General features: G+C 39.3%; 1 protein-coding gene across 1 annotated transcript; it reads left to right on the plus strand.

Annotated features, from left to right (window-relative positions):
* The first annotated feature begins 459 nt into the window (after positions 1 to 459).
* Positions 460 to 23,920, plus strand: LOC142384155 (adhesion G-protein coupled receptor G5-like). Its single transcript, XM_075470162.1, has 14 exons — positions 460 to 528; positions 1,007 to 1,068; positions 1,580 to 1,798; positions 6,880 to 7,048; positions 8,127 to 8,292; positions 8,505 to 8,627; positions 8,831 to 8,950; positions 9,109 to 9,148; positions 13,049 to 13,143; positions 13,233 to 13,348; positions 13,617 to 13,885; positions 22,093 to 22,198; positions 22,624 to 22,952; positions 23,067 to 23,920. Exons 1-14 carry the CDS (start codon positions 521 to 523, stop codon positions 23,177 to 23,179), a joined length of 1,935 nt encoding a protein of 644 aa, XP_075326277.1. The 5' UTR covers positions 460 to 520; the 3' UTR covers positions 23,180 to 23,920.
* The last annotated feature ends 1,183 nt before the right edge of the window (positions 23,921 to 25,103 follow it).

The following is a 25,103-nucleotide window of genomic DNA, read 5'->3' on the forward strand; positions in this document are numbered from 1 at the left end:
GAAACTGCATTCATTAAAGTCACAAATAGCCTTCCTATGGGCTCCGATTATGTTTTTTTTACATTGCTGGTCCTACAAGATCTATGAGGAGCTTTCTATACGACTGACCACAGCATTTTGCACTCAACTTGCTCAAAATGTTTTTCAACCCCACCAATTCACTAAAGCTTGTGGTGTTGGGGTGCTGGATGTGAACAGTAACAGCTGGAAACAATACCGTCCTAATTCCTCTGCACAACATGATGTTGCTGTATGTGATCATTTTTCTTCTTGTCAGACCTTGTTTACTGCAGAATGATGCCACAGCTCACAGCACTCTCCCTTGTGCTAGAAATAGACACATTACGGGTGTCATATTGGCTCTAAAAAGAATATTTGCATAAAACAAATACCTCCCATAGAACAGAACACAAGAAGAACTTTGTTTTGTTGCAGATAATCATCAGCTCACCCAGCCAACACATCTCGGGGATATCTGGTCTGTCCGGTGTACTTCAGAGGAAAGAGTTGCTCCATTTGAATGTTTTTGTAAGTGTTTGTGTTTTTTTTCCTTTTCTTTGTTCGGGTGATTTTTTTTTTGGCAGCCTTCAGGCGTACTTTTATCAAGAAAGAGAGTGACATCATGTCATGTTGGTCAGTTTGTATGAAGTCTTTTAAGATATATTCAGATTTCCTTTTAAGTGCAGTTATGTGAGGTTTGTACTTCTTACACTTAATTTCCGGAGTATTATGGATTCACATAGTGTTTGTGCTCGAATTAATTGAAAATCTTTTCCTGTTTTAAAGAACACAAGAACAGGCAACTTTATTTCCTATACCTTTGCAACTTATCTTAGAGGTTTAAAAATGAAGAGTAACCTTGAATTTGTGTTGATTATGTATCATGTCCAGGTTCAAAAGAAAATGTGCCTCGACTTTGCAAAGGTATTTCCATAAAATGAAAACAAAGTCTAGATTGAATGAATGATTTGTTTTTTCCTTTTTTCTATTCATTCCATTCATTCAGAAAAGGAACTATGGTTAACATACTGCTCTTACTGCTGCTGCATGAATCACTGGCTGAACAAGGTAAGTTGTTAGTTTTGTTAGAGTTTGATGAAAAAGGACAAAAGAGAGCAGAATTGAACATTGGAATGCTATCGTATGATGGGATAAACTAGTAAAAAAGTTGATAAAATCAATAAATTGATTGATTGATTGTTGGGGACTGCACAGTGGTGTGGTGGTTAGCACCGTCACCTCACAGCAAGAGGGTTCCAGGTTCAACTCCCGGCTGGGGTCCTTCTGTGTGGAGTTTGCATGTTCTGCTCGTGTATGTGTGGGTTCTCTCTTGGTACTCCAGCTTCCTCCCACTGTCCAAAAACATGCATGTTAGGTTCATTTATGTCTCTAAAATTGTCCTTAGGAGTGAGTGTGAGCATGTGTGTGGTTGTTTTCTCTTGCCCATTGACCACCGGGATAGGCTCCAGTCCCCCTGTGACCTGATTGACGTATTCAGCGGGTAAAAAAAATGGATGGATTGATGTTGATTATGTTAGTATGAAAATTTGAGTTGTGTTTTCTTCCTTTTTTTTCTTAGTGTGTATCAACATTTCAAACTATGACCTTAATATCGCTGCAACCAATGGGGTCATCCTCGATGAAAAGAACAATATTGTGAAATGCGAGAACGATTCTCTTCCCTGCCTGTTTGTATGCACCTACGATAATGAGATGTGGTTCAATGAATCATCTGCCTGCTTGGCGGCTTCTGTGAAGGGAGAACCTCTCACTAGATTTGAGTACGACATACACACATGTAAGTAAACCGCCTCTCACGTAAAGTTTAGCCTGCGTCATTTTTAGAATAGGATCAACTTTAAGTTGTGGCACACAGTGGGACAGATTTATTAATGGGTTTTGCCAGTGAAAGTCTTTTCTGTCTTAAAAGACTGCAAAAAGTCCTTTTGCATTAATTATTGTTGGAATTTACCATAGAGCTGCACTAAAGATTAATGGTGGAAACACTTGGACGTAATTATCTTTTTAGCCAATCTTGTTGCATTTGGATGTGAATCGTCAAAGCCACTTTAAATATATATATATATATAAAAAAAAAAGAAGGCAAGTACTCATTCTACCTGGGCGGTAATTGAAAGCAGCAATTAATTGGAATGTCAAATGCGTTAGCATTGCAGAGGCTAACAACTAGTTTCTCTTAGCTGGTGACCCTGTGGATTGGAGCTAATTGGGGGTCCTAGCTAGCCTGGCTGACGCGTCCACAATCTCGATGAGATGGTGGTCTGGGAACTAGGTGTGCATTTTCTCGTATTTGAGGCGTGGTTTACGAATGCCTAGAGCCGTTTATTGGGCACTACGAATGTCTATCAAATGACGTCAGGTATTTCCCATGCTGCTTTGCGCGCGATTCATAGCCAATTGTATCACTTATACCAGATGACGACAGAAATTCGACGAGGAAGAAGAAAAAAATGGAAAATAAAAGTAAACTTGCGCTCTAAGCTACTTAAATTGACAACAAAGTAGGCCTATATGCTATATTCTACATGAATTTTTATGTTGTAGAGTTGTGAATTTATTTTAATAATGGAGAAATTGAGCAGCCTTGCTTTGTTGTCTACAGTAGTAGCTCAACCCTCATCTTACTTTGAAGCTCCCAGAAGTGACGTCGACGTAGCTTTAGCAGCAGAAAAGCTATCAGGCTTGTGTTGATGATAATAATAAACTCCTGGACTATGTACAAACTTCCAAATGCATCGTTTTGTGAGTACAGACCATATTTGTACTACTGTAGAAGTTTGGTTTCATGACATGTGATTTTAGTGTGGTAATTTTGGAGATACTGCCAGGGTCCGTTAGCGCTTGTACTAAGCTATTCGGGATAACTCAGTAACTCAGCTGATGTTCAGCCAAGATCGGAAAAACTTCGGGTGGGCTACTTGGCTGGATGTCACGGTTCAAATGACCCTAGGGTGAATCTACTCCGAAACACTTTCTAAGGCTGCATTGAATGGTAACGTTGTGTCCGCTGTCATGTTGAATTAACACTCTACAAGCTTCGGTGTAGCGCATAGACGTCGTCATCGTCTTGCTGCCGCCGCCCCCCCCCGTTCTGTGATTGGTTCCCAAACTCTGGCAAAAATAAGGGCGGTGGTTTCCAGGCTGACTTTGCAGTGAGAATGAAATCGAGCGCAAAGCAGCATGGGAATTCCCAGGCTAGGTCCTAGCAGCGAAGCTGCAGGAACCCATTGAGTTAGTAGCTTTTCCTATTATTGATCAATTTCTGCTGCAATTGAAGTCTATGGCAGCCCCATGAACGCTATGGTAAAAAGTTGTGAAATTTGGCACACGTAATTAGCCAAGTGCCAAAGCCAAAGTCTAGAAATTTCATGCCCCAAGAGCTTACTCTCTAGCGCCACCAACACATCAAAGTTCAAAGTGCATTCAGCCTAATAACTTTGGACTACTTGGTCCAAATTTCACAAATGAGGCATCGTTGGAATTCTTGGATCATGACGAGTCCAACGCACCCTATGACGTCAATTTGCGTATGCCTAGATTTTCCGCCATTTTGAATTTTATCAAAAAGCTTAAAAAAAGCATTTCAGGTAACACAGATTGTCCAATTTTCACGAAACTTGGCACATAGACTCTTAAGACCAATCCGCACAAAAGTTATTGTGTGGAATTTTTAATTAGGCTTCCGATTTTCCATAAAAGCCAATCAAACTCGAGGTTGACGCCGCCAAACCGGAAGTAAGGCCATATCTTGGCAACCATTTGATGTTATGATGTCAAACTTACAACACAGACTCGTGACTAGGACGGTAAGAGGCCAACGAAGTTTAGTGACGTTTTGCCTATAGGTGGCGCTATATGTAGCAAAAATGCATTTTTGCTCATATCTTTGGGCCCCTTGGTCCAAATGTCACAATTGAGGTACCAATGGAATCTCTGGATGCAGACGGGGTGAACGCACCTCATGACGTCATCTGCGCCATCTTGGGTTTTCCGCCATTTTGAATTTAATCGAAAACCTTCAAAAAGCATTTCAGGCCACTGAGATTGTCCAATCTCCACGGGACTTGGCACATAGAATCTTCAGACCAAGCCGCACATACATTATCATGTGGATTTTTTTATTTCACTTCCGTTTAACCGCGGCAGACAATCAAACTATGCGCCGACTCGCAAATGGGACATTTGGCCGTATCTCTGCGATGCTTTGATGTATCAATGCCAAACTTGCTGCATGGACTCACGACGCCTTCCTGAGCAGCCCAAGCCTTCCCTATTGTGCCATTCTGCTAGGACCCCTACATCGCTGCTTGCAGCTATATTTCAATTAGCTTTGGCATGCTAGTAACTAGAGCAATAAAAGATTCAGAAGGCTTTCAGCTTTGGTATAATGGTTGCCAGGCTTTCAATGCAAAGACCCAGCCTATCCGACCTGAAAATCCAACTGAGGCAGTATCCGATCCAGTGAAGTCAAGTCAAGTCAAGTCAAGTCAAGTCAAGTCATATTTATTTGTATAGCACATTTCATGTACAAAACGATTCAAAGTGCTTTACATAAAATAAAAGCATTGCAGCGGGGAGTGGAAGAAGCATTACAAATACATAAAAGAATAGAAAGAGAAACAAATAAGATAATTAAATATCTCTGCTTGTTTTTAAATTAATTTTAATTATTTGATACTTGTTGTGTTGTACATGAAATGTGCTATACAAATAAATTTGACTTTGACTAAAATTAATTAAAATGATTTAAAAACAAGCAACAGTCTAGATAAGTTCAAAGATACGGTGCAGATTTCATGCAGACACATGAGAAAAGAAATGTTTTTAACCTGGATTTAAAAATGTCTACATTTGGTGAAAGTTTAATCTCCACTGGCAGTTTGTTCCACTTGTTTGCAGCATAACAGCTAAATGCTGCTTCTCCATGTTTAGTCTGGACTCTGGACTGGACCAGCTGACCTGAGTCCTTGGATCTAAGAGCTCTGCTGGCTTTATATTCTCTGAACATATCACAGATGTATTTTGGGCCTAAACCGTTCTGGGATTTGTGAACCATCAGCAGGCTTTTAAAATCTATTCTGTCACTGACTGGAAGCCAGTGTAAAGATTTTAAAACTGGTGTGATGTGTTCAGATCTCTTAGTCCGGGTTAAAACTCTAGCAGCAGCGTTCTGGATGAGCTGCAGATGTTTAATATCCAGTTAAAAGAGCATTACAGTAATCGAGTCTACTGGAGATGAATGCATGGATGAGTTTCTCCTGGTCTTTTTGGGAGAAAAAACCTTTAATTCTGTTGATGTTTCTGAGATGGTAAAAAGCTGCCTTGGTGACAGCTTTGATGTGGCTGCTGAAAGTCAGATCTGAGTCTATCAACACTCCGAGGTTACGAACCTGGTCAGTGACTGTAAGGGCCCGAGTCTCAAGATATTTACCAATGCTGACCCTCTTTTTTTTGCTACCAAACAGAATGATCTCAGTTTAGTCTTCATTTACTCTCTCACTCTCTCATCCAGGTGTTTACTTCCTCCAGACACTGACAGTACGTCTGCTGGGCTGCAGCCGTCCGGTGACAGAGACACATAAAGTTGTGTATCATCTGCATATCTGTGATAATTGATTTTAAAGCTCTGTAATATCTGAGCCAAAGGGAGCATATACAAGTTCAACAGAAGAGGTCCAAGAATTGACCCCAGTACAATAGACAATTCAATGAAACTCTGCGTTTACTGCCAGAAATTCCGTCATAAATACCGCCCAGGAAGAATGAGTACTGGTCTTCTCATTTGCCAGTTGCTTAATTCTGACTGTGCCTTATACAAAAACCACAGTACCTATGTGTGTATCAGCAGTGTTTGATGATCTCAATTCCAACATAGGTTTTTGATAATCCTGTAAATGTGCTGCTAAGGTTTTATTAAACATGTTCCAAGTTAGGTGTTGGTTTTAGCGCTCCTCTTACTAAAAGGTGTGTTCGGACCAAAACGTTCCCTTCTCAGAAAAGGCTCTCTGGTGTTTATGGGGACTGCGGAACTCCTTGATTTACAGTATATCTTAATGTTTTGGGGGGGGTTTACCCCTAGTTGTATTTTCATCCCAGAGAGGAATGCTAAATGGTGATTTCTTAAATTGCTCATTGATTTAATTAACTATTTAGAAGCTACCTTGAAATTGTTCACATGAGCAAAATTTCACCAATGTCTGTTTTTTTTTTTTACAAAATGGTGGATTCTTGTGTTGCATTGCATTTTCAACCAAGCCCTGTACACTGATGTAATCTGGATTAATCACAGCATGGTTGCATCACAGATGGTTCCTTTCATGTGGAAAAAGCTCCTTCTCAGAAGTAGATACAAGTTTAAAAAGACGATACAAAGGGAAAACCAATAACTAGAATTGTCCTCACATCCTAAGCAACAGACACACAAAAAAAAAGTTAGGGAACTTCTACCAATAGTTATAAATTCATGAAAAGTTTTCCATGGTCCCAAAGCACCTGCTATGGAACGCAGATTCTCAACCAACTTTATGACCAAAGGATGTAAACACAGTCACAAATGCACTCACGGTGTGATAATGTTTGTGAAATAACACATGAGGAGCTGTGCTGATAGTACAATGAGCTAACTGGTCTTCTTGTTTGCACTGATGCAGTAATTTGCATTGCTCTTGGCAGGGTGTTTGTCATTATTAAAATGAAATGCTAACAACCCCTTTTTGCACTTGCTTGTAATTATGGCTTATTGTTGATTAATGATGTCAGACAATGTTTAACTGCTAATTCAATGCAGGCACCACAGGTAGCCGACTCTTTTTACAGTGCAGTTATGTTTCATCACCTAATCATTATATTACTTCTCAGACAGCAACTGCTACCAATACATGTGCATAAACTCTACCATCTTGCCACTAATACACACTCTGAGTTGTCAGGGCTGTGGCGCGGAAGAAATGATGAAACTCTTCTACATAAGAAATTCATGTCCAGAACTCTTCCGTACCAGCCATGAAGTCAAGAAGGCCTTTATAAAGTAAGTGTCGGTACTTGTGGTAAGTACAGTCCTGCATGCGTGGAGAGACTACGAGATCTAAAAGTGGCTAATGGTCAATCACTCTTACAGCAGCGGCACCTTTGCTGATCCTACATCAGCAATTGCTGATTCCTCAATGGTCTCCCGCTGCTCTCAGGGAAAACGGCAAAAGCCACTTCTCACTAGCAAGTGCCCCCTCTCAGTGGCTTGCCACTGTGGACTGCTCAACAGCCTGTTACATCAATAATTCATATGCTAATTTCATGCCAACCACTTGACTTTATTAAAAAAGGTGCCGTAGGTCTCCACAGAGATATCCACACGGTGGACGTGAAGCACGTGTTTGAAAGAAATATATACTTAGCCATTGCTGTGGTCTTTTGTAATTCCTTGTGATGTGCTTTTGACACATGCTATTGTTAAATAATTTCAAGTAAGCCTGTCTTTGCAAAAGACATCGTACAATTATGATGAATGCATAGATGGATACTTTGATGTTACTTTTTTGTCGTTGTGTTGTTTTGTTTAAAATTTGCTTTCAAGGAGGACGCTCTTTAGATCCGCTTATATCCATATATCGGTGAATCGGCCGATGTCCCCGTTCATTCCCGTTATATGGACATACACGCGGATCTAAATAGCATCCGTAGGACGCCGACTTTCACCAAACTGTTATGAGTAGATGAACGTATTTTATGCCTGAAATAAGGTCCAGGTTTAAAAAAAAAAAAAAAAACGAACTTCCCCTTTAAGGGGTGTTTTTGATGTAACAGGCTGATGACCAGTCCACAGTGGCAAACCACTGAGAGGCAGTGAGAGGTGGCTTTTGCCATTTGAGAACAGAGGCAGACCATTGGGGAAACGGCAACTGCAACTGTAAGATCGGCAACGGCCGACCATTCGCCACTTTTTGATGTCACACTTATTGCAGGGACTTCCATGAATAAGTTCCATAGAACTTATATTCAGGGCTCTTTCTCAGAATCATTTGTAATAACTTCAAGAACGTTTCTGCTGATAAGTCTGTTTGTTGATAAGGTTCTTCAATCTTATGTAACAGCCTTTTTTTCCTCTGTAGAGCTGAAAAACATATTATCCACAGCATTATGAATACATCCCAGCTTGAGAACACAAGTCATGTGAACCACAATCTGAAGGATGTCTCAATGAAAGTGGTCAACATAAGCGATGATGCTCTCAGCTGCACAGGAGCCAGCCCCACAATCAAGATAGAAGCTCATCCGGTAGATGATGATGTGGTGTTAAGAGGGAATAAGAATGATTTGGACTGTTTGGCATTAAATTTTCTCTTGTCTTTTTTACATTTACAATATCAATAGTACTTTGGTTGGGTTGATTTCCTGATTAGGGTTATAAATGAGCATAGTTGTTTTTTTTGTGTATGGAGGGAAGGCAACAAAGTGCCCTTATGTCCTTTTTTCATTTCCACTGTTAGCTGCTGCCCCAAAACGAGTCATCTCTTCCTGAAATTTGGATGCCAGTAAATACTTTGCGCACCATCCCACAGAAGGAGAGGAAGATTGGATTTGTCTGCTACATGCAGCACAGCCACTTTCTGGTATATTCTATATTCTACATACTCTTGTATCTTACCCACAGTTTTGACATCATCATGTTTGAATGATTTACTTTTGAAATTGAGTCTTTGCCAGTATGGATTCTTAATTCATATCTATTTATTTAGAGACACACAAAAACAACCAGACACATGTAAAGCCAGCTTCTCCCTGCATCTCTGCACTGTGACTTTCCCCATTTCAGTTTAACAAGGAGAATATCCAATCAACAGTTCTGAGGATAGAGCTTTCCGGGGAGCGACGCCTGCAGAATCTCAAGTCCCCAATAAAGATGATTTTTAGAGACGTTCAAACAGACAAAGATGTAAGTATGAATGTTTTTGCCTGTATGTTTTTAGATCTTAATGTTAGTCTGTGTTGTCATCAACTGCTGGCTTAGGAAATGAAAGCAATCATTTGTTTGAATGAGCAGTGTGTGACATTCTTAAACGTAATGTAGCTCTCTATTTTGTGTTTTTACAGAATAGATCACACTTAGTGTGTCACTATTTTGATGAATACGGTAAGTGTATGTCATTTTTAGCTGCAAATGGATAGATGTGTCATGTTTGCTCATAATAGATATCCTCCTCAGGTCAATATACAATTTCATGTCTTAAAGGAAACAATGAGAAACTCAAAAGAAAATTATGTTCCTTCACATCTGAAGAACCTTGCCTGGAAAGGCAAAACATATAAATATGTAAAGGCCTTGTGTCCCCGTTCCAGCTAGAATGTTCTGCCCCTTCTCAACTCTTCTGTACTTCATCATCTCTAAAATGATGTAATAAAAAAAATTCCATCCTTTTAGATATAAAAGTCTGGATAACCGAAAGTGTCCTACTTTTGAATCCAAGCCAAAACCTTAGAAAGTCTCTATCCCACTGCATTCTTACTCTGGATGGCATTACCTTGCCCTCTAGTACTACTGTGAGTAGTCGTGGAGTTATTTTCAATCAGGATTTGTCTTTTAACATTCATATTAAATAGGTCTGTATGGTGGCCTTCCTTTTCCAGTGAAACATTACCAAAATTAGGAATATGTTTTCAACTGTGGAAAACTAGTTCAAGCATTCATAATACCAAAGTTAGATTGCTGCAATGAAATCTTAACTTCAAACTTAATATCCTTCAGTTGACCCCGAATGCTGCAGCCAGAGCAATGACTGTGACCACAACGAGAGATCACATTTCTCCTGTGTTGGCATCTCTAAAGTGGCTCCTTACTTATAAGGATCTTATCGTTCCCTATTTTCCCACTGGAGATCTTCGCTCTTGGAGCATAGCCTCACCCATGGTCCCCAGAATTTCCAAGTTCAGAGTGTGGAACCTGCTCCCGGTCTGGGTACAAAATGTTGAAACCCTGTCGGGTTTTTAAAAGACAGGCTACTTGTTTGAACATGCTTATATTTAACCCACTGATCATTTTATGGCTACATTTCTTATTAAAATCCATCCATCCATCCATCCATTATCTTCCGCTTGTCCGGGGATCAGGTCGCGGGGGCAGCAACTTGAGCAGAGAAACCCAGACGTCCCTGTCCCCGGCCACTTCCTCCAGCTCTTCTGGGGGGACCCCGAGGCGTTCCCAGGCCAGCCGAGAAACATAGTCTCTCCAACGTGTCCTGGGTCTTCCCCAGGGCCTCTTCCCAGTGGGACGGGCCCGGAACACCTCACCAGGGAGGCGTCCAGGAGGCATCCTAACCAGATGCCCGAGCCACCTCATCTGACTCCTCTCGATGCGGAGGAGCAGCGGTTCTACTCCGAGCCCCTCCCGGATGACCGAGCTTCTCACCCTATCTCTAAGGGAGAGCCCAGACACCCTGCGGAGGAAACTCATTTCGGCCGCTTGTATTCGCCATCTCATTCTTTCAGTCACTTCCCACAGCTCGTGACCATAGGTGAGGATAGGAACATAGATTGACCGGTAAATCGAGAGCTTCGCCTTCTGGCTCAGCTCCTTTTTCACCACGACGGGCCGGTGCAGAGCCCGCATCACTGCAGACGCCGCATCGATCCGCCTGTCAATCTCCTGCTCCATTCGTCCCTCACTCGTGAACAAGACCCCGAGATACTTGAACTCCTCCACTTGGGGAAGGATCTCATTCCCAACCCGGAGAGAGCATTCCACCCTTTTCCGGCCGAGGACCATGGTCTCAGATTTGGAGGTGCTGATTCTCATCCCAGCCGCTTCACACTCGGCTGCAAACCGCTCCAGTGAGAGCTGAAGGTCACGGCCCGACGACGCCAACAGAACCGCATCGTCCGCAAAAAGCAGAGACCCGATTCTGAAAAAAAAATTATGAACAGAATCGGTGACAAAGGGCAGCCCTGACGGAGTCCAACATGTCCGACTTACTGCCGGCAATGCGGACCAAACTCTGACACTGGTCATACAGAGACCGAACAGCCCATATCAAGGGGTCAGGCACTCCATACTCCTGGAGCACCCCCCACAAGAGTCCCTGAGGGACACGGTTGAACGCCTTCTCCAAGTCCACAAAACACATGTACACATGGGCGAACTCCCATGCACCCTCCAGGATCCTGCCGATCCTGCCAGGTTCCTGCCAGAAACTCTTTGAGGCCGTCTGGAAATCATTCTCCATGGCCTCCCCGAACTCCTCCCAAGCCCGAGTTTTTGCCTCAGCAACCGCCAAGGCTGCGTTCCGCTTGGCCTGTCAGTACCCATCAGCTGCTTCCAGTCCCACTGGCCAAAAAGACCCGATAGGACTCCTTCTTCAGCTTGACGGCTTCCCTCACCACTGATGTCACCCAGCGGGTTCAGGGATTGCCGCCATGACAGGCATCGACCACCTTAAGGCCACAGCTCCGGTCGGCTGCCTCAACAATGGAGGCACAGAACATGGCCCATTCGGGCTCAATGTCCCCCACCTCCCCCGGGACATGGTTGAAGCTCTGCCGGAGGTGGGAGTTGAAACTCCTCCTGACAGGGGATTCCGCCAGCCGTTCCCAACAGACCCTCACAATACGTTTGGGCCTGCCAGGTCTGACGGGCTTCCTCCCCCACCAGCGGAGCCAACTCACCACCAGGTGGTGATCAGTTGACAGCTCTGCCCCTCTCTTCACATTTTATGGCTACATGTCTTATTAAAATCTTTATATGTTTATATTTTCAACAATTTTATACACTTTCTCGCCTCTAGTTTTGGGCATAGATTATATTCGACTAACATTAGTCATGTCAATTTCCAACCAACTGTCTTTAAAATGCACAAGTTTGGTGTACATCACGTGCTGTAGATATGCTATATGAAGTTTATGAAGCATGGACAGGACAACATCCTAATTTGCTGCAAGGACAAGAAAGCTTTTCGTGAAAACAGTTTTGGTTACTTAGGATTCTTTGAATTTTGAAAATAGATTACAGTGGAAACCGCTTATAGTGATCACGTTGGTCCAGAGCCAATTTGAAAACTATAAGCGGTTGATTACTAAAACCGAAGTTGCATTACAGTACAGGTATTTCACTTATTTTTTATGGAGAATATAATCTAAATGTCATTTGTATCGTTTTTCAATAAGAAAAATTAAATGAAACGGATAGCTTCAGCATTTACTGAATTTTATTATCATGCAAGTTTAATTACAGTACTGCGCAGTGCGCAGACATACTGTAGGCTAACTCAAATACAGTACGTAACTTATTCTCTGCTGTGCCGCCGGTGCATTTTTTTTCTTACAAGTCAGAAAATAAAGTTTGAATTCAATCCGCCTTTCAGCACCCCTGCTCGGATCTATGCTCCTCCGTGCCGGTGTTCTGTCGATTTGTGCTAGTTGGCGTGAAAACGAAACTTAGAAAATCGGCTCGGCGCATGCGCAAAACCACAAAGTAGCAATTCTTGACAAGTAGGAGAAATCGAATGAACACCGGCCTCCATCTTACAAGAACCAGCCTGGAGCTTCCAGCGATCACACGCGCATTCAATCCGCTCTCCAGCACCCATCCTCGGACACATGCTCCTCCATGACTTCCTTTTTCCAGCCATGATTGCGCGCTTGCTGCCCGGTGTCAACTCGTTACGTTAGCTAGCGAGGCAGAAGCAGACGTCCAGAAAGGAATCAATGGAGTAAAAAATAAAATAGCTACACGTAGTTTTAAAATTATTTTTGCACATGTTTACATTCATAAAATGGCCAAAAATGAACATTATGAGCGGATTTCTAGATCACTATAAACAAATTATTTAAACAGCATTTGTATAGAGATGATTCCGTCCCAAGCCTTTTGATCCATATAAGCGGTTGATTACTATACCCGTGACCACTATAAGCGGTTTCCACTGTACTTCAGTTTGAAAAGGTGTACAGAAACAATGCATCTGCCCATATATAAGTTCATTTATGAAAAATTTGGCTTAGTTTAAGAAGCTAACTTGCTGTATGTTCTTTCTGGTTTCAGATTGGGCCTGGAAAACAGGTGGATGTAAGACCCAAAACAACGAAACCAATATCATTTGCAGCTGCAACCATACAACAGCCTTCGCTGTCCTGCTGGTAACAAGAATGAATTACACAGACAACAAACAAACAATAAGTGCTGTTTGACATTTTTCTATGATCTTTCCCATATTTTTCTCATGCAGATTAGAGAACCTATTGCGAAAGCCCACTGGGAAATATTGTCATACATAAGTTATATAGGCTGTGGCCTATCAGCTTTCTTCTGTGCTTTGTCCCTCGTGACATATGTATTTAACAGGTAGGTACACACCCTTTAAATGTAACACTCGTGTATATTTGTGAACTCTAACAGTGGTGTGCCCTTTAACTTCCTCATACAGCTTTGTAAAACTGATTTAACCGTCACCTGTAGAGCAAACAAAGTTAAACTAATGAGTTACAGAGCTTAGATATCTGTAATTAAAGCTCATAAGGCAGCAGTTGCACACTAGGAAATGGTGTCTTATCTTACCTGTGGACTGTCTAGACATACATCATCACCGTATGTTCTCGTTTCTCCTCCTCAGGAACCACAAAATGGACTACTCCATTCCTATTCATGTCTCCCTGAGCGGGGCCTTGTTTCTGCTCAATACAACTTTCTTGCTGACTGAGTGGGGAGCCTTAGTAAATTCAGAGTGGGTGTGCGAGTGTGTCGCAGCGCTCATGCATTACTCCCTGCTCTGCTGTTTCACCTGGATGGCCATAGAGGCATTTCACCTCTATCTACTGCTGATAAAGGTGTTTAACACCCACTACAAGTACTACCTGCTCAAACTGTCTCTTGTTGGATGGGGTGAGTTCTGCAATATTACATGCTAATGTTACTTATCAGACGCTTGGTTTTCTTTTAATTTTTTTACTTGCATCAAAAATATATGGATAAGAAAGGTGAATGGAAATGGTGGGAAAAGGTTTATACACTTGCTTAAGGTGGTTTTTAGTTGTTTTGCAATTGATACAGAAGGGAATAGATACAACTTAGTAAATTGTGTCTGTTTTCGGGTGCTCTAAGATTCCATCCTACCAATCCAGACATCCTACCGAGGCTTCGTCCACAAGCGCACAACACAGAAATTTCATTTGCAGAGTTTAGAGGATACACCTATTTAATCCTACCCTTAATATCAGTTTAGGAAAAGCAGTGAGTTTTAATTGTTTTCCACTTCACTGAAATAAATATTTGATTTTTCTTTTCTGATTTTCTATTTCTAATCTTAGTTAAATTTTCGAACTGCATGAGCATAAAAATCGTTGATTTTGTGAATAGCGAAGTCTTGTCTGAGTCCTTGACTAACTCAACCTATTGATTGTGGCTTATCTACATACATCAACTCTGAGGGGGTTAGTTTGACTATCTGTCTCCAGTTTCCTCTTGTGGATGTCAAGTTGTTGTTTTATTTTGTCTTGAGGTAAGCGTTTAGGACAACTACTTCATCTACTGAATTGCAGTTGCTTGAAACGCAGCCTATACTGCTTCCTTATGGTGACATTACACAGATTAGTTTGTTTGTTTCAAACCACTCACCTTCTTTTAATTTTTCTGTAGACTTTCCCAAAGATCGCTTCAGATTTGTTAAACTAGTCAAAGAAAACCAGGCTGGTGTTTGATACCAATGAGGGAGCCATAGACATTTATGAAAAAATGATAGTACAAGTTAAGGATTCTATATGCATCCTCCACATAAAAGAACTTTACAGCTAACTTAAAGAAAAAAATTGCAAGTCCCCTCGAACTGTTTCTTAACTGCTCCTGGCTGCGTTTTTGACAACAAATGAAGGAAATGAATGCAGAGACAGGACGAGTGTTCTGTGACTGAGATAACCCATGCAATTGATTCGGTATGATAGGTTTGACCAGCACTCTATTTCTGACTTTTCAGACCATTTACATTCAGATCACTCCACTCACCTCTCTTTTAGCCTTTTCACAGTTAATGATTGCACTACTGCTTCATACTAAAAGATCTGTCTTATGAGTTCTTCTCTAACAATTTTATGTTCACTAGTTATTGGTGAGCTGCACGATACTCACATGAGTCACATGAGTCTTAGTTACTCTTACATGTCTGATAAAGTGCAATTTATAGTGTAGGATGATTGACAGTACATGCATCCAGATTCAGGCACTTGTGAAGACTGATTCATTAATGGGAAAAAAAAATATTCCACATCCAGTTGGTTGGTATTCTTGAAAATACAAAAACTTGCTTGGTTTGTTTGTGTTCTTTTTTGCCATTGTCAGAGACAACAGTTAAAGCAATATTGTTATGTGATATTGTAGCATAATATTATGATTACGTATGATTTTTGGGATGTTATTATGCATGAGTGTAAGGTAATTGACAGTATCCTTGGAAATGGTTGAATTTTATGCTGTAAATGTCTTAATAATTTTCTGCCATTAAAGGCAGGGTAGGGGATCTTTTTCTGGAACATTTTTTTACATATTGCTTGAAATACTCTTCACACCCTCATTGCAACCAATTAATTAAAAGTTTTGACACAAATATGAAAAGTTTTAGTGGCCTCTAGAACGTACATCTAGGAAAAACAGTATCCAATCATTGTGAACGGACCGTTCACAATGATTGGATACTGATGCCGTCTATCAAACTGCAATCTGCTCCTCCCTCCCCCTCCTCCCCCCTCCTCCCCCCTCCTCCCCCTCCTTCCCCCTGTGCGCGTACCCTGCTCAGTGAACGAAGCTTGGCAGGAAGCTAAACAAGAGCCAGCTTGGCTAGCACCTACACTGTAAAAAAACGGTAAAAGCTCTGGCAGCAAAGATTCCAAACGGATACCGTAAATTTACAGTAAATAACTGGATCACAGAATTACATACAATAACTGTAAAAATACAGAATAAATTTTACAGTCAAAACGACTTAAAATACAGTATATTATAGTTGATGAATGCCATCATACTGTAAAATAACATACATTTTATGTCAAAAAACATTAAAATAAGATAACTTTCAGATTAATCTCTGTAATTTTGCGGTATACATCATTTATTTTAGGAAACAGCCCAGTCCATCTACAGTAATTTCATGTTAAAATACTATGTTTTCCATGTACAATAACAAAGTTTTAACATATAAAAACGAACTAGGTTCATAAAACTAAAGGTAAATGTCTGTCCATTTACAGTATTAATCTGTCATTTTAGAGAATTTGTATATAAAAAAACAACCATTAGGCAGTGGAAAAACAAGCTAAATACATTACAAATACATTAAAAATAGCTACATTTAAGGTCAGTCCCTGTAAATTAAGGGTATTTTAGTATTTTTTTCATGGAATGGCCTCATCTATCTAGAGTAATTTCCTGTTTAAATATTGTTCTTTCATGTACAATGACTGAGAAATAATGTATAAAAATGCTATAAATGCATTAAACCAATGATAAACGTTTGCCCATTTACAGTATTATTCTGTAATTTTAAAGAATTACAAGATTTAAAAATGTTCATTGGACAGTGGGTAAAAAAGCAGAGTACATTAAAAATACATCAAAGATCGCTGTATTTAAGGCCAATCCCTGTAAATTAAGGGTATTTAGTAGTCATTTCATGAAACCGTCTTGTCCATCTACACTGATTTGCTGCATAAATGTGGTTTCCCCAAGTAAAACAACAGTGACACATGTATAAACTAAATATGCATCTTTAATCAAATAGGAATTTCTGCACATTTACAGTATTAGTTATTTCAGTGAATAACTAAAAGAAAGAAAAACACAAGCAATCTCTGTAAATGTAAGGTATTCAGCAGTTACTTTATATAATTGTTCAATATAGTGTTTTACTTCCAAAATCGATAGAGCCACTTCCGGTTGACCCCTTCAACACCAAACTCAGGCATTCGAGAAAATGGTGAATGAAGAGCAAGATGAAGCTACGTCCCTCTATATTTCGTATATTTAATTTGTGATGAGCTGCTTATTGCACAAATGCGATGCACAACGGCGCATTCTCAATCGCGGTGTTTTTCTTTCCGATGGCGACTACAACAGGGAACCGATGGCGACTTACGGTTCCCGACCCCTGTTCACTTGCTGGGCTGCTGGGGTCTGTTCACTTGCTGGGCTGCTGGGGTCTGTTCACTTGCTGGGCTGCTGGGGTCTGTTCACTTGCTGGGCTGCTGGGGTAAGATTTGCTCAAATTAAAACTTTAAACATGTCAATCACAGATCTCGATAACACTTCTCTTTCCGAAATAGATTCATGCAGTTATATACTGAGTTTTACAGAGAAATAAATATGGTCTTACCTTCTCCAGGTCGAAGTCTGCTTTTTTACAGGCATGACATCAATACGAGCAGCTCGCACACACATATGGAGAAACAGGAGAAAAAAGGTCAGCCTGGCTCTGTCCAAAGCTAATAAAAGCTCACAAATTAACATGTACCAAAAATGTAATTTATCTATAGTCATCGTAGTCTTGCTGCACCTCTGGTGGTAATGACAGCCAGTGCATCTCCCCTGAGACAGGTAGCAAGTATGTCCATCTGCACAGGCTTTAATTGCAAGCTCGAATCTAGTTTTATGGATTGGAAAAATGTTATTTGTCCTTACCATCTCCAAGGAAATAGGACAGTAATTCCACTCAAGAGAAGCACAGTCTTTGTTGTGTCTCATTGGGTTGAGTAGTCATTATCACTGGGAGTCATCCTCTATCATATGTTAAATATATGTAACCCATCTCCATTGTATGTCTCTGTTGTTTCCCGAGTTGGAAAGGAGACGTATGAGTCAGGACTGGATCTCTAAATCTTTACTTGGCAACTGCGGTGACAAACAGAAACACAGAAATCGTGAGCTGTGTGTGAGCTAGAAAAGGCTTTTTAACTTAAATCTTACAATAAAATAATCAATTTAGTACAGTAAAATTAAATTACAAGAAATAACATACACTGGTCCTTTAAACAGGTTAAGTTTCTGCTTTCAATGCTTCAGTATTTAAAGTTCTGCTTTAAAAAAAATATATATTCAACATTTAGGCAACCAAACTTAATATGGTAACCTAAAAACCCACATTTCACTATCTCAGTTTAACGTTTAAATCCAAATAGACTAATATCACATTCAGCAGGCATCTGTATAATTTAGCATCAACAAACTTGTACAGGGCAGAGCCAGAGATTACCAACATTATTTTAAACACAAACAAACAAACATCTCCACACCTGGGGCGATAGAAAGAAATAAACTTTTATGGTGAAAAAACAGAGCAGACTCTTGCGAGGGAACAGGCTAATGAACAGGCTAATTTAGCATGCTAATGCTCGAACAAAACTAATTAAACAAAACAAAAAAAAACTTGCAGGATGAGTGGGACATTACACAGAGCAGCATACAGCAGTTTGATTCATATCACGGATAACAACTTTTATGAACATATATCAGCAAAGAGCAACACAATTGCGACTAACATCTGGCCATGTTAGAAAAGGTTTTGACCGAAAGCGCATGTTTACAATAAATACTTCAGCTGTCAAATAAAATGACCTGGTTGCCATCAGTCACTTAGTCTCAAAACTATACAAAACGATAGTTATCTGCTAACAGGTTATATAATGGTAACAATTTATCAGAGGGATGCTAACGTTAGCTTCAAGGCTGTCCACTCAAGGTATGAAAATGAATTAAAATATCGTTCACATGCGTTATCTGGGACACTTACCTATAAAGGCGTTTGGTTGTCCATTGCGGGTGTCTCATACTCCTCCTTGGAGATCATGAGCCCAATTCCTATTAGGGCACGTCTCTTTCATGTGATTGACTCATGACATGCCCGCTACGAACCTGTTTGATGGAGCGTTGTGTTCTTCAAACTTGGCCGGTTGGTCGTTTTGGGCGGGACGAAGCTAACTGGAAATAGGCGCCAACTTTGAAATTTGAACAGAAAAATCTGCATAGATTGATTGCATGAAGTGAATGAAGTGGGTTTCTAATGAAAATAAATACATAAATGAAAATATTTTATTTTTATTATATATTATATACACACACACATTATTATTATTTAAAAAAAGGAAATATTGCAACTCCTTCTCCCTAACATATATATATATATATATATATATATATATTATCATTATTATTTTAACATTATAACAAACATTCTGCATACAACTGGTACACAATGAGTTGTTTTTTTTTTTTTTCAAATGCAGTATCTTTACATTACACATGACACTCTTCCTCAGTCTTTTACTTTGAATCAAAGTAAAGGACAACCATACGTATTTATATACACAAATAAAATTATGTCCAGGGCATAGTAGTTATTTACATTCTACCATGCATTTTGACCAGTTAAACTGACAGAGTTTTACCAAGTTACAGTGTAGTGAATATAGTCAAATAAAATATAAGGGGAAAAAAACAACTTCTGTAGCTGTGAACTAGGGTTTTCAGCTTAATAGATACTGCTGTGCAGAAGGCAGGAATACCAGGTTTCACAGGGTGTTTAGAGCACACTAGCATGATTTGGCATCAGATTCAGACAGCCAAGATTGAGAAGAAAGACTTGCATGTTATATTTCTGGATGTAGCAAATGTTTACTACAGTGCCTGTAGTGGTTGCTCTTAGACATGCAGAGATTGTGGGTAATGTGCAAATAGGCCGGGGAGGCTTGGGGCTTGGCCCGGGGAGTAGAGCAGGTCCCAAGGAGAAGAGAAAGCTAGTTGCTGAGCAGGTTCGTAGACAGGAGGAAATGTTATGGGGCACAAAGGCAGTGGCTCAGGCTAAGCAGGGACGGTGGTTGAATTGGGAAGGTGTAGAGAAGAAAAAGCTTAGTTGGAAAGAGCTGTGGAGTATGTAGGAAAGGAGTATTAGATTTTTGATAGGGGCAACATATGAAGTATTGCCATCTCCCCAGAACCTAAAACTCTGGGTAAATGGAGACCCGTTATGTTCATTATGTTCAGGTACTGCAACTCTAGGGCATATTTTGTCAGGTTGTAAGGTTAGTCTGTCACAAGGCTGGTATACGTGGCGACATAACTAAGTATTAAGAGGCTTAGCTACAGGTATTGAAGAAAAATTAAGGCAACTAGACGAAACACTAATGAAAAGAGGTTCCCACCTGATGACCCCAATGATATGTTGGTCAGCACATTGGTCAGCACTATTATTACAGGTTAAAACCTGTAATAATACGGAATTCTTTCTGTAAAACTGCATTATTTAAGGCACACGTTCCGTAAAATAACATTTTCAATTGTATTTCTTCAGTAATGAACAGTTAAAAAACATGAAATCACTTCAAGTAAATGCTAAGTAACCTGAAATTTTGTGGAAATAACTATAGATTTCTGTAATTTTATATACATTTCTTGATTAAAATTATTAGGAAAGATCTGTAAAATTACATCACATTTGATGTAAAATTACATTTGAATATGAAAGAAACATGTTAAATTACCTGTAAAAAACATTGAAATAATGTATATTATATTATTGGTCATTATATGTAATTCTAAAGGTAAATATTGAAATTACTACTAGTATCCGTTAATTTACAGTTATTACATTGTTTTAAGGAAAATGGTGATAAACCCGTAAAAACATACAGAAAATTGTATGTAAAATTAAAGATAAAGATGTACAAATACAATAAATTGTCATTAAAAAACATAATATTAATGTAATCTTACATTACGGATAATTAACTGTAATTTTAAACATAAAACCTAAAATTACTAAAAAATATCTGTAAATCTACTGGAATTCCATTGTTTTATTGGAAAACAGGAAAAATCTGTGAAAAATTACAGAATATTTCCTGTAAAATTACATTTTTTTTACAGTGTAGCATTATTTAACGTATAGTTAGCATATACTAAGTACGGCAACGATCGATGCTTGCTGTCAGAACAGCGCTCGTGCACCTTCGTGCTCGTGTGCGTTCATGTACTCTAGAGGCGTGCCTTCGGGGGAAAAGTGAAGAAAAGGGTTGGGACTTTTTACCGGTGTATTTTCAAAATGCAGCTTCGCTGGACTCAAAATCCAGGATCTCCTATCCTACCTTTAAGAACACCTTTTAAAGAGATTCTGTGCAAACTGAGTCTCCCAGCGAAAGAAAGATTAAGAGGTAAAGGAGAGATCTAAGTGTCACCTTTAAAGAGTTTTTTGAACTGGGGATAAGTCAAGGACTTTTTAAACAGTTGGATTGACTGCTATAAATTGAACATCTCAACTTGATAATCTAATAGTGATTAGAATCTAACACTGGTCATTGGAAGGTTGGGGAGATCCTCTACATGGCAAATATTTGCTCTTCTCCCGCCCTCATCTTGAGTAGAACCTAGCATAGCTTTATCAGCCCCCTCCCCCTGTTTTTCTAAACTGAGAGTGCTCTGGAGACGCTAACTGCTCATAAGAACTCTATCCAGATCTATTGAAAAAATAAAAGAGAAAATGACTTAAGAATCATGCAATTGGGCTTTGGAAAGTGAAGCCATTGCAGGAGCGGCCAGAGGAGCAATAACTTTGTAAGAAACATTGTGTGAAGAAAATTCTCTTCAGGTCATAATGATGTTGTCGGCATCAGTGTGCAGGTGTTCCCTAAGACTATAAATCAATCATTTATTAGACAGTAAGACAGAGGTTCTAAGACAATTAGAATCTCTGTTAATATCACAGTTTATGTACCTTATGGTAAACACTGCTAATTAAACTAACGCTAACTTTAAGGTAACATAGTCCACAACCTATGAGGTCACAGTGGGAAAATCCAATGTTTATGTACGTTTTTTGGAAAAAAACCTTCTGGGCCTCTTTTTCACCGAAAGTTACAGAACCATAAGCTAATTTGAAAATAAATGGGATCCCTTCACTTTGTGCACATGTAATTGTTTTTATTAAATTCTATATTGTGTGTACTTTATATATTGAATCTGTCTTATACAGATTGTTCTTTTAAATAAATGTTGCACATTAATACATTAGTTAACATTGTGTCAAACCTTGTCTGTGTGTGTATAACTGCGGCTAGGGTTTCCTGCTGTTATTGTAGCAACCTCTTTGGGACTGAAAGACTTCAAACAATTCTACGGCGTTACCCACTTGTCTATGTCTGATACCAACCAAACCAACGCAATGTAAGTACTTTTTGATTATTTTCCTCAATACCATGAGCAAAATGCATCTGAATATGCATTCATATGAACCCAAGTTTATCCATACTAAATTATGATCTGATCTATCCAACAGCTGAGTTGCAGTTTGCTTCTTTTGTCGAGATCATGCATTATTTTTGTATGTTTTTTTTTAATTTTTAGAACAACATTTTGCATTTCCTTCTCTTCCCAACTTTCTCTGCAAAAAAATGAATGTACTGGCTAGAGTTTTCAGCAGTATGATTATTTATGTTGCATGTTGGGAAACTCTGACATGTGTTTCTTTATTTAAAGTCTGCACTGGATAATATGAAAAGAGAGATTCTAGGGGTTTTACGGCAGACTGACTAACAGCAAAGATCAGACTTCTGTTGATCTCAATCTGAAATTCCCACTGTGTCTTACAGCTGCTGGATCACAGATGACTCCTTCTTCTATTCAGTGAACCTGGTATATTTTTCACTAATATTTATCTTTAACTCGGGCATATTGATGGCAGTTGCCTCTCGCATTTGTAAAATGAAACAAGTCTTGAAGAATAACTCAAAGTTTAAAGCTGAGACCAAAGGAAAGTCATGGGGAGATGCGCAGAGGTTCAGTGCATCGTGCAAGAGTGGCCTCACTTTGCTGGGTATTACCAGCCTGATGGGGACCACCTGGGGCCTGGCATTCCTGGGATCTGGATTTGTCAACTACCTGATCCTTTACCTTTTCTGCATCCTCAACTCCTTACAAGGTCTGATGTCAGTTTGTTTATTTGGTTTGACTTATGCTTGTATGAAGGTTTTAACAATTTCTTATGTGTCTCACATCAGCCCTATCTCAACTATTCATGTGTCTCTGTGCCAAGGTTTCTCCATCTTCCTGTGGATCTGTCTCTCAACCAAGAAGCAGAGGAAGAGAGAGATGGAGGAAAAACTGTGTTCAACTCCTATGAGGACATCAGGAGTCAAATCAGAGTAGATGTATCTTTTTTTCCACTTCTCTGGATGGATCCATAATGGCCCCCGTTTGCATAAGCAGAGTAACAATAACCCTTTGATTGTGTTAGGTTGAAATTTTCTGTTCTGTAACTGTAAACGTTTTGTGAAACTTTTAGCATTTTCAATGTTATACATAAAATGCCTTTGAATATATAAATCTATTGTTCCATTTGGTCTGTTAACTTTACCTTGAACTGTGACTCATGAAGTTATAAAACAGAAATTCTTTTATTTTATTTTATTCTATATTTAAAGAAAATGTAATGTCTATTGCTGTATAATATCATTAATTTTTTTTAAATTTATTTTTCAAATAATTTTTTTTTTTCACACAAAATAAAAGTTTGTATGATTACATCAATGAAAACTATGTATCCAGAGTAAAATATGCTTACCATGTTGGAAAAAAAGCCATTGTTATGATTGAACATTGTTTTTTTCTTTTGGCTCACAGTGACTGAGACAAGGAATCATTATGATATTTATTCTGATAATCATTCTGATATCTCTTTTAGTTTTAATGTACAAGATTGTTGAAGTTTAACCTTTACAATATACACATATATGTACTTCATTTATGTATATTTCTCACTGAATATTGTGTGTACTCTTGTGTAGTACCTACTGCTTGAACTGCTGCCTGCTCCTCTGGGTTTATTTTCTGGATTGAATAAAGGTTAAAAAATAACCAAAGGTTGCTTTGAGAATGTAGATGTTTCCAGCTACTTTTCCATGAATAGTGTGACTTAACTCTGCTCTGAAAACTTTTTGTAGTTCATTTTCCACTGTTGTAGGAAAAGACAGAGAGATGTTACGCAAAACTTCCTCGAGTGTAGAGACAAGCTTGCAACCAACTCCGAGTATAGAAGTATTAACCATCACAATCGTGCTCTTGGTTTACAAAACACGCTCTCTACTTTGAAGTTAATTTAAAGGGGAAGTTAGTTGGTTTTTTTTTAAACCTGGACCTTATTCATGATAACATTTTGGTGAAAGTCAGCGTCTTTCGGACGCTATTCAGATCACTCGAGATCCGCGTATATCCATAGAACGGGAGTGTAGTGACTGTGAAAATAATGGAAAAAACTTTTGACTTAAAGGTGACCAAACTAAAAATAAACATAACTCAAATAGTCACTTGACGCACTGTGGGTTTCTGGTTTACGCAGTACAAAAAGGTCCAAAACGTCAAAAAATGTAGATCATGGATTTATTCCAAGTTTGCAGGCAAAACCAAACATGCAAGCTTCACAGGATCCCTTCCTGCCTCTCCTGCTCTGATTCCCGCACATGCTCTTTCTGCCTGATTGCCTCACCTGTTCTCCCACTGATTGACTGGCTGAACAAAAAAATACAATTAAATTAATTACTAACCAATTAATCCCAAACAACTAAAATTAAACAAAAATACTAATTATCAACCAAAAACTAAGCAAATAATATAAAATAAATCTAAATTCTAAGACTTAAATAAAAATAGAGAAATAGCTCCTACGGGGAGAGAACAGGACATTGACAATGCAGCCTCTAAATAAGGCATTATCTGTCTTTATTTCATCAATACTTTAAGACGAATGAATGACTGAACACGTACTATTGCATTGTTAGTTCAGAGCTGCCGTGTTGTTGTTATTGGGGGCTTTCTACACCCAGTCACTTGGGATAAAGTTATCGCCGCGCGCCGCTGCAGCACAGCTTATTGACTCCGTGCTCTGTGACGGTCGGCTATCTGACACGGAGTTAAAAGTTATTTACTTATCAAGCAAATGAATTCAATGAAAATAAAAAAATCTATGCATGTGTGTAGGCTACTTACTCAATCAAAAGTTAACCGTTTAATTAAGGGACACGGAAAAACGTCTCTACCACAGCTCTGTTGATCAAAGCAGAGAAATCCTCGAGTG

The sequence above is a fragment of the Odontesthes bonariensis genome, chromosome 1, assembly GCF_027942865.1.
Source record: "Odontesthes bonariensis isolate fOdoBon6 chromosome 1, fOdoBon6.hap1, whole genome shotgun sequence".
Taxonomy (NCBI): domain Eukaryota; kingdom Metazoa; phylum Chordata; class Actinopteri; order Atheriniformes; family Atherinopsidae; genus Odontesthes; species Odontesthes bonariensis.

Coding starts and splice junctions, on each gene's coding strand:
- LOC142384155 (XM_075470162.1), top strand. Junction 7,049..8,126: donor GTCAAGAAGGCCTTTATAAA/GTAAGTGTCGGT, acceptor TTTCCTCTGTAG/AGCTGAAAAACATATTATCC. Junction 8,628..8,830: donor TGCAGCACAGCCACTTTCTG/GTATATTCTATA, acceptor TCCCCATTTCAG/TTTAACAAGGAGAATATCCA.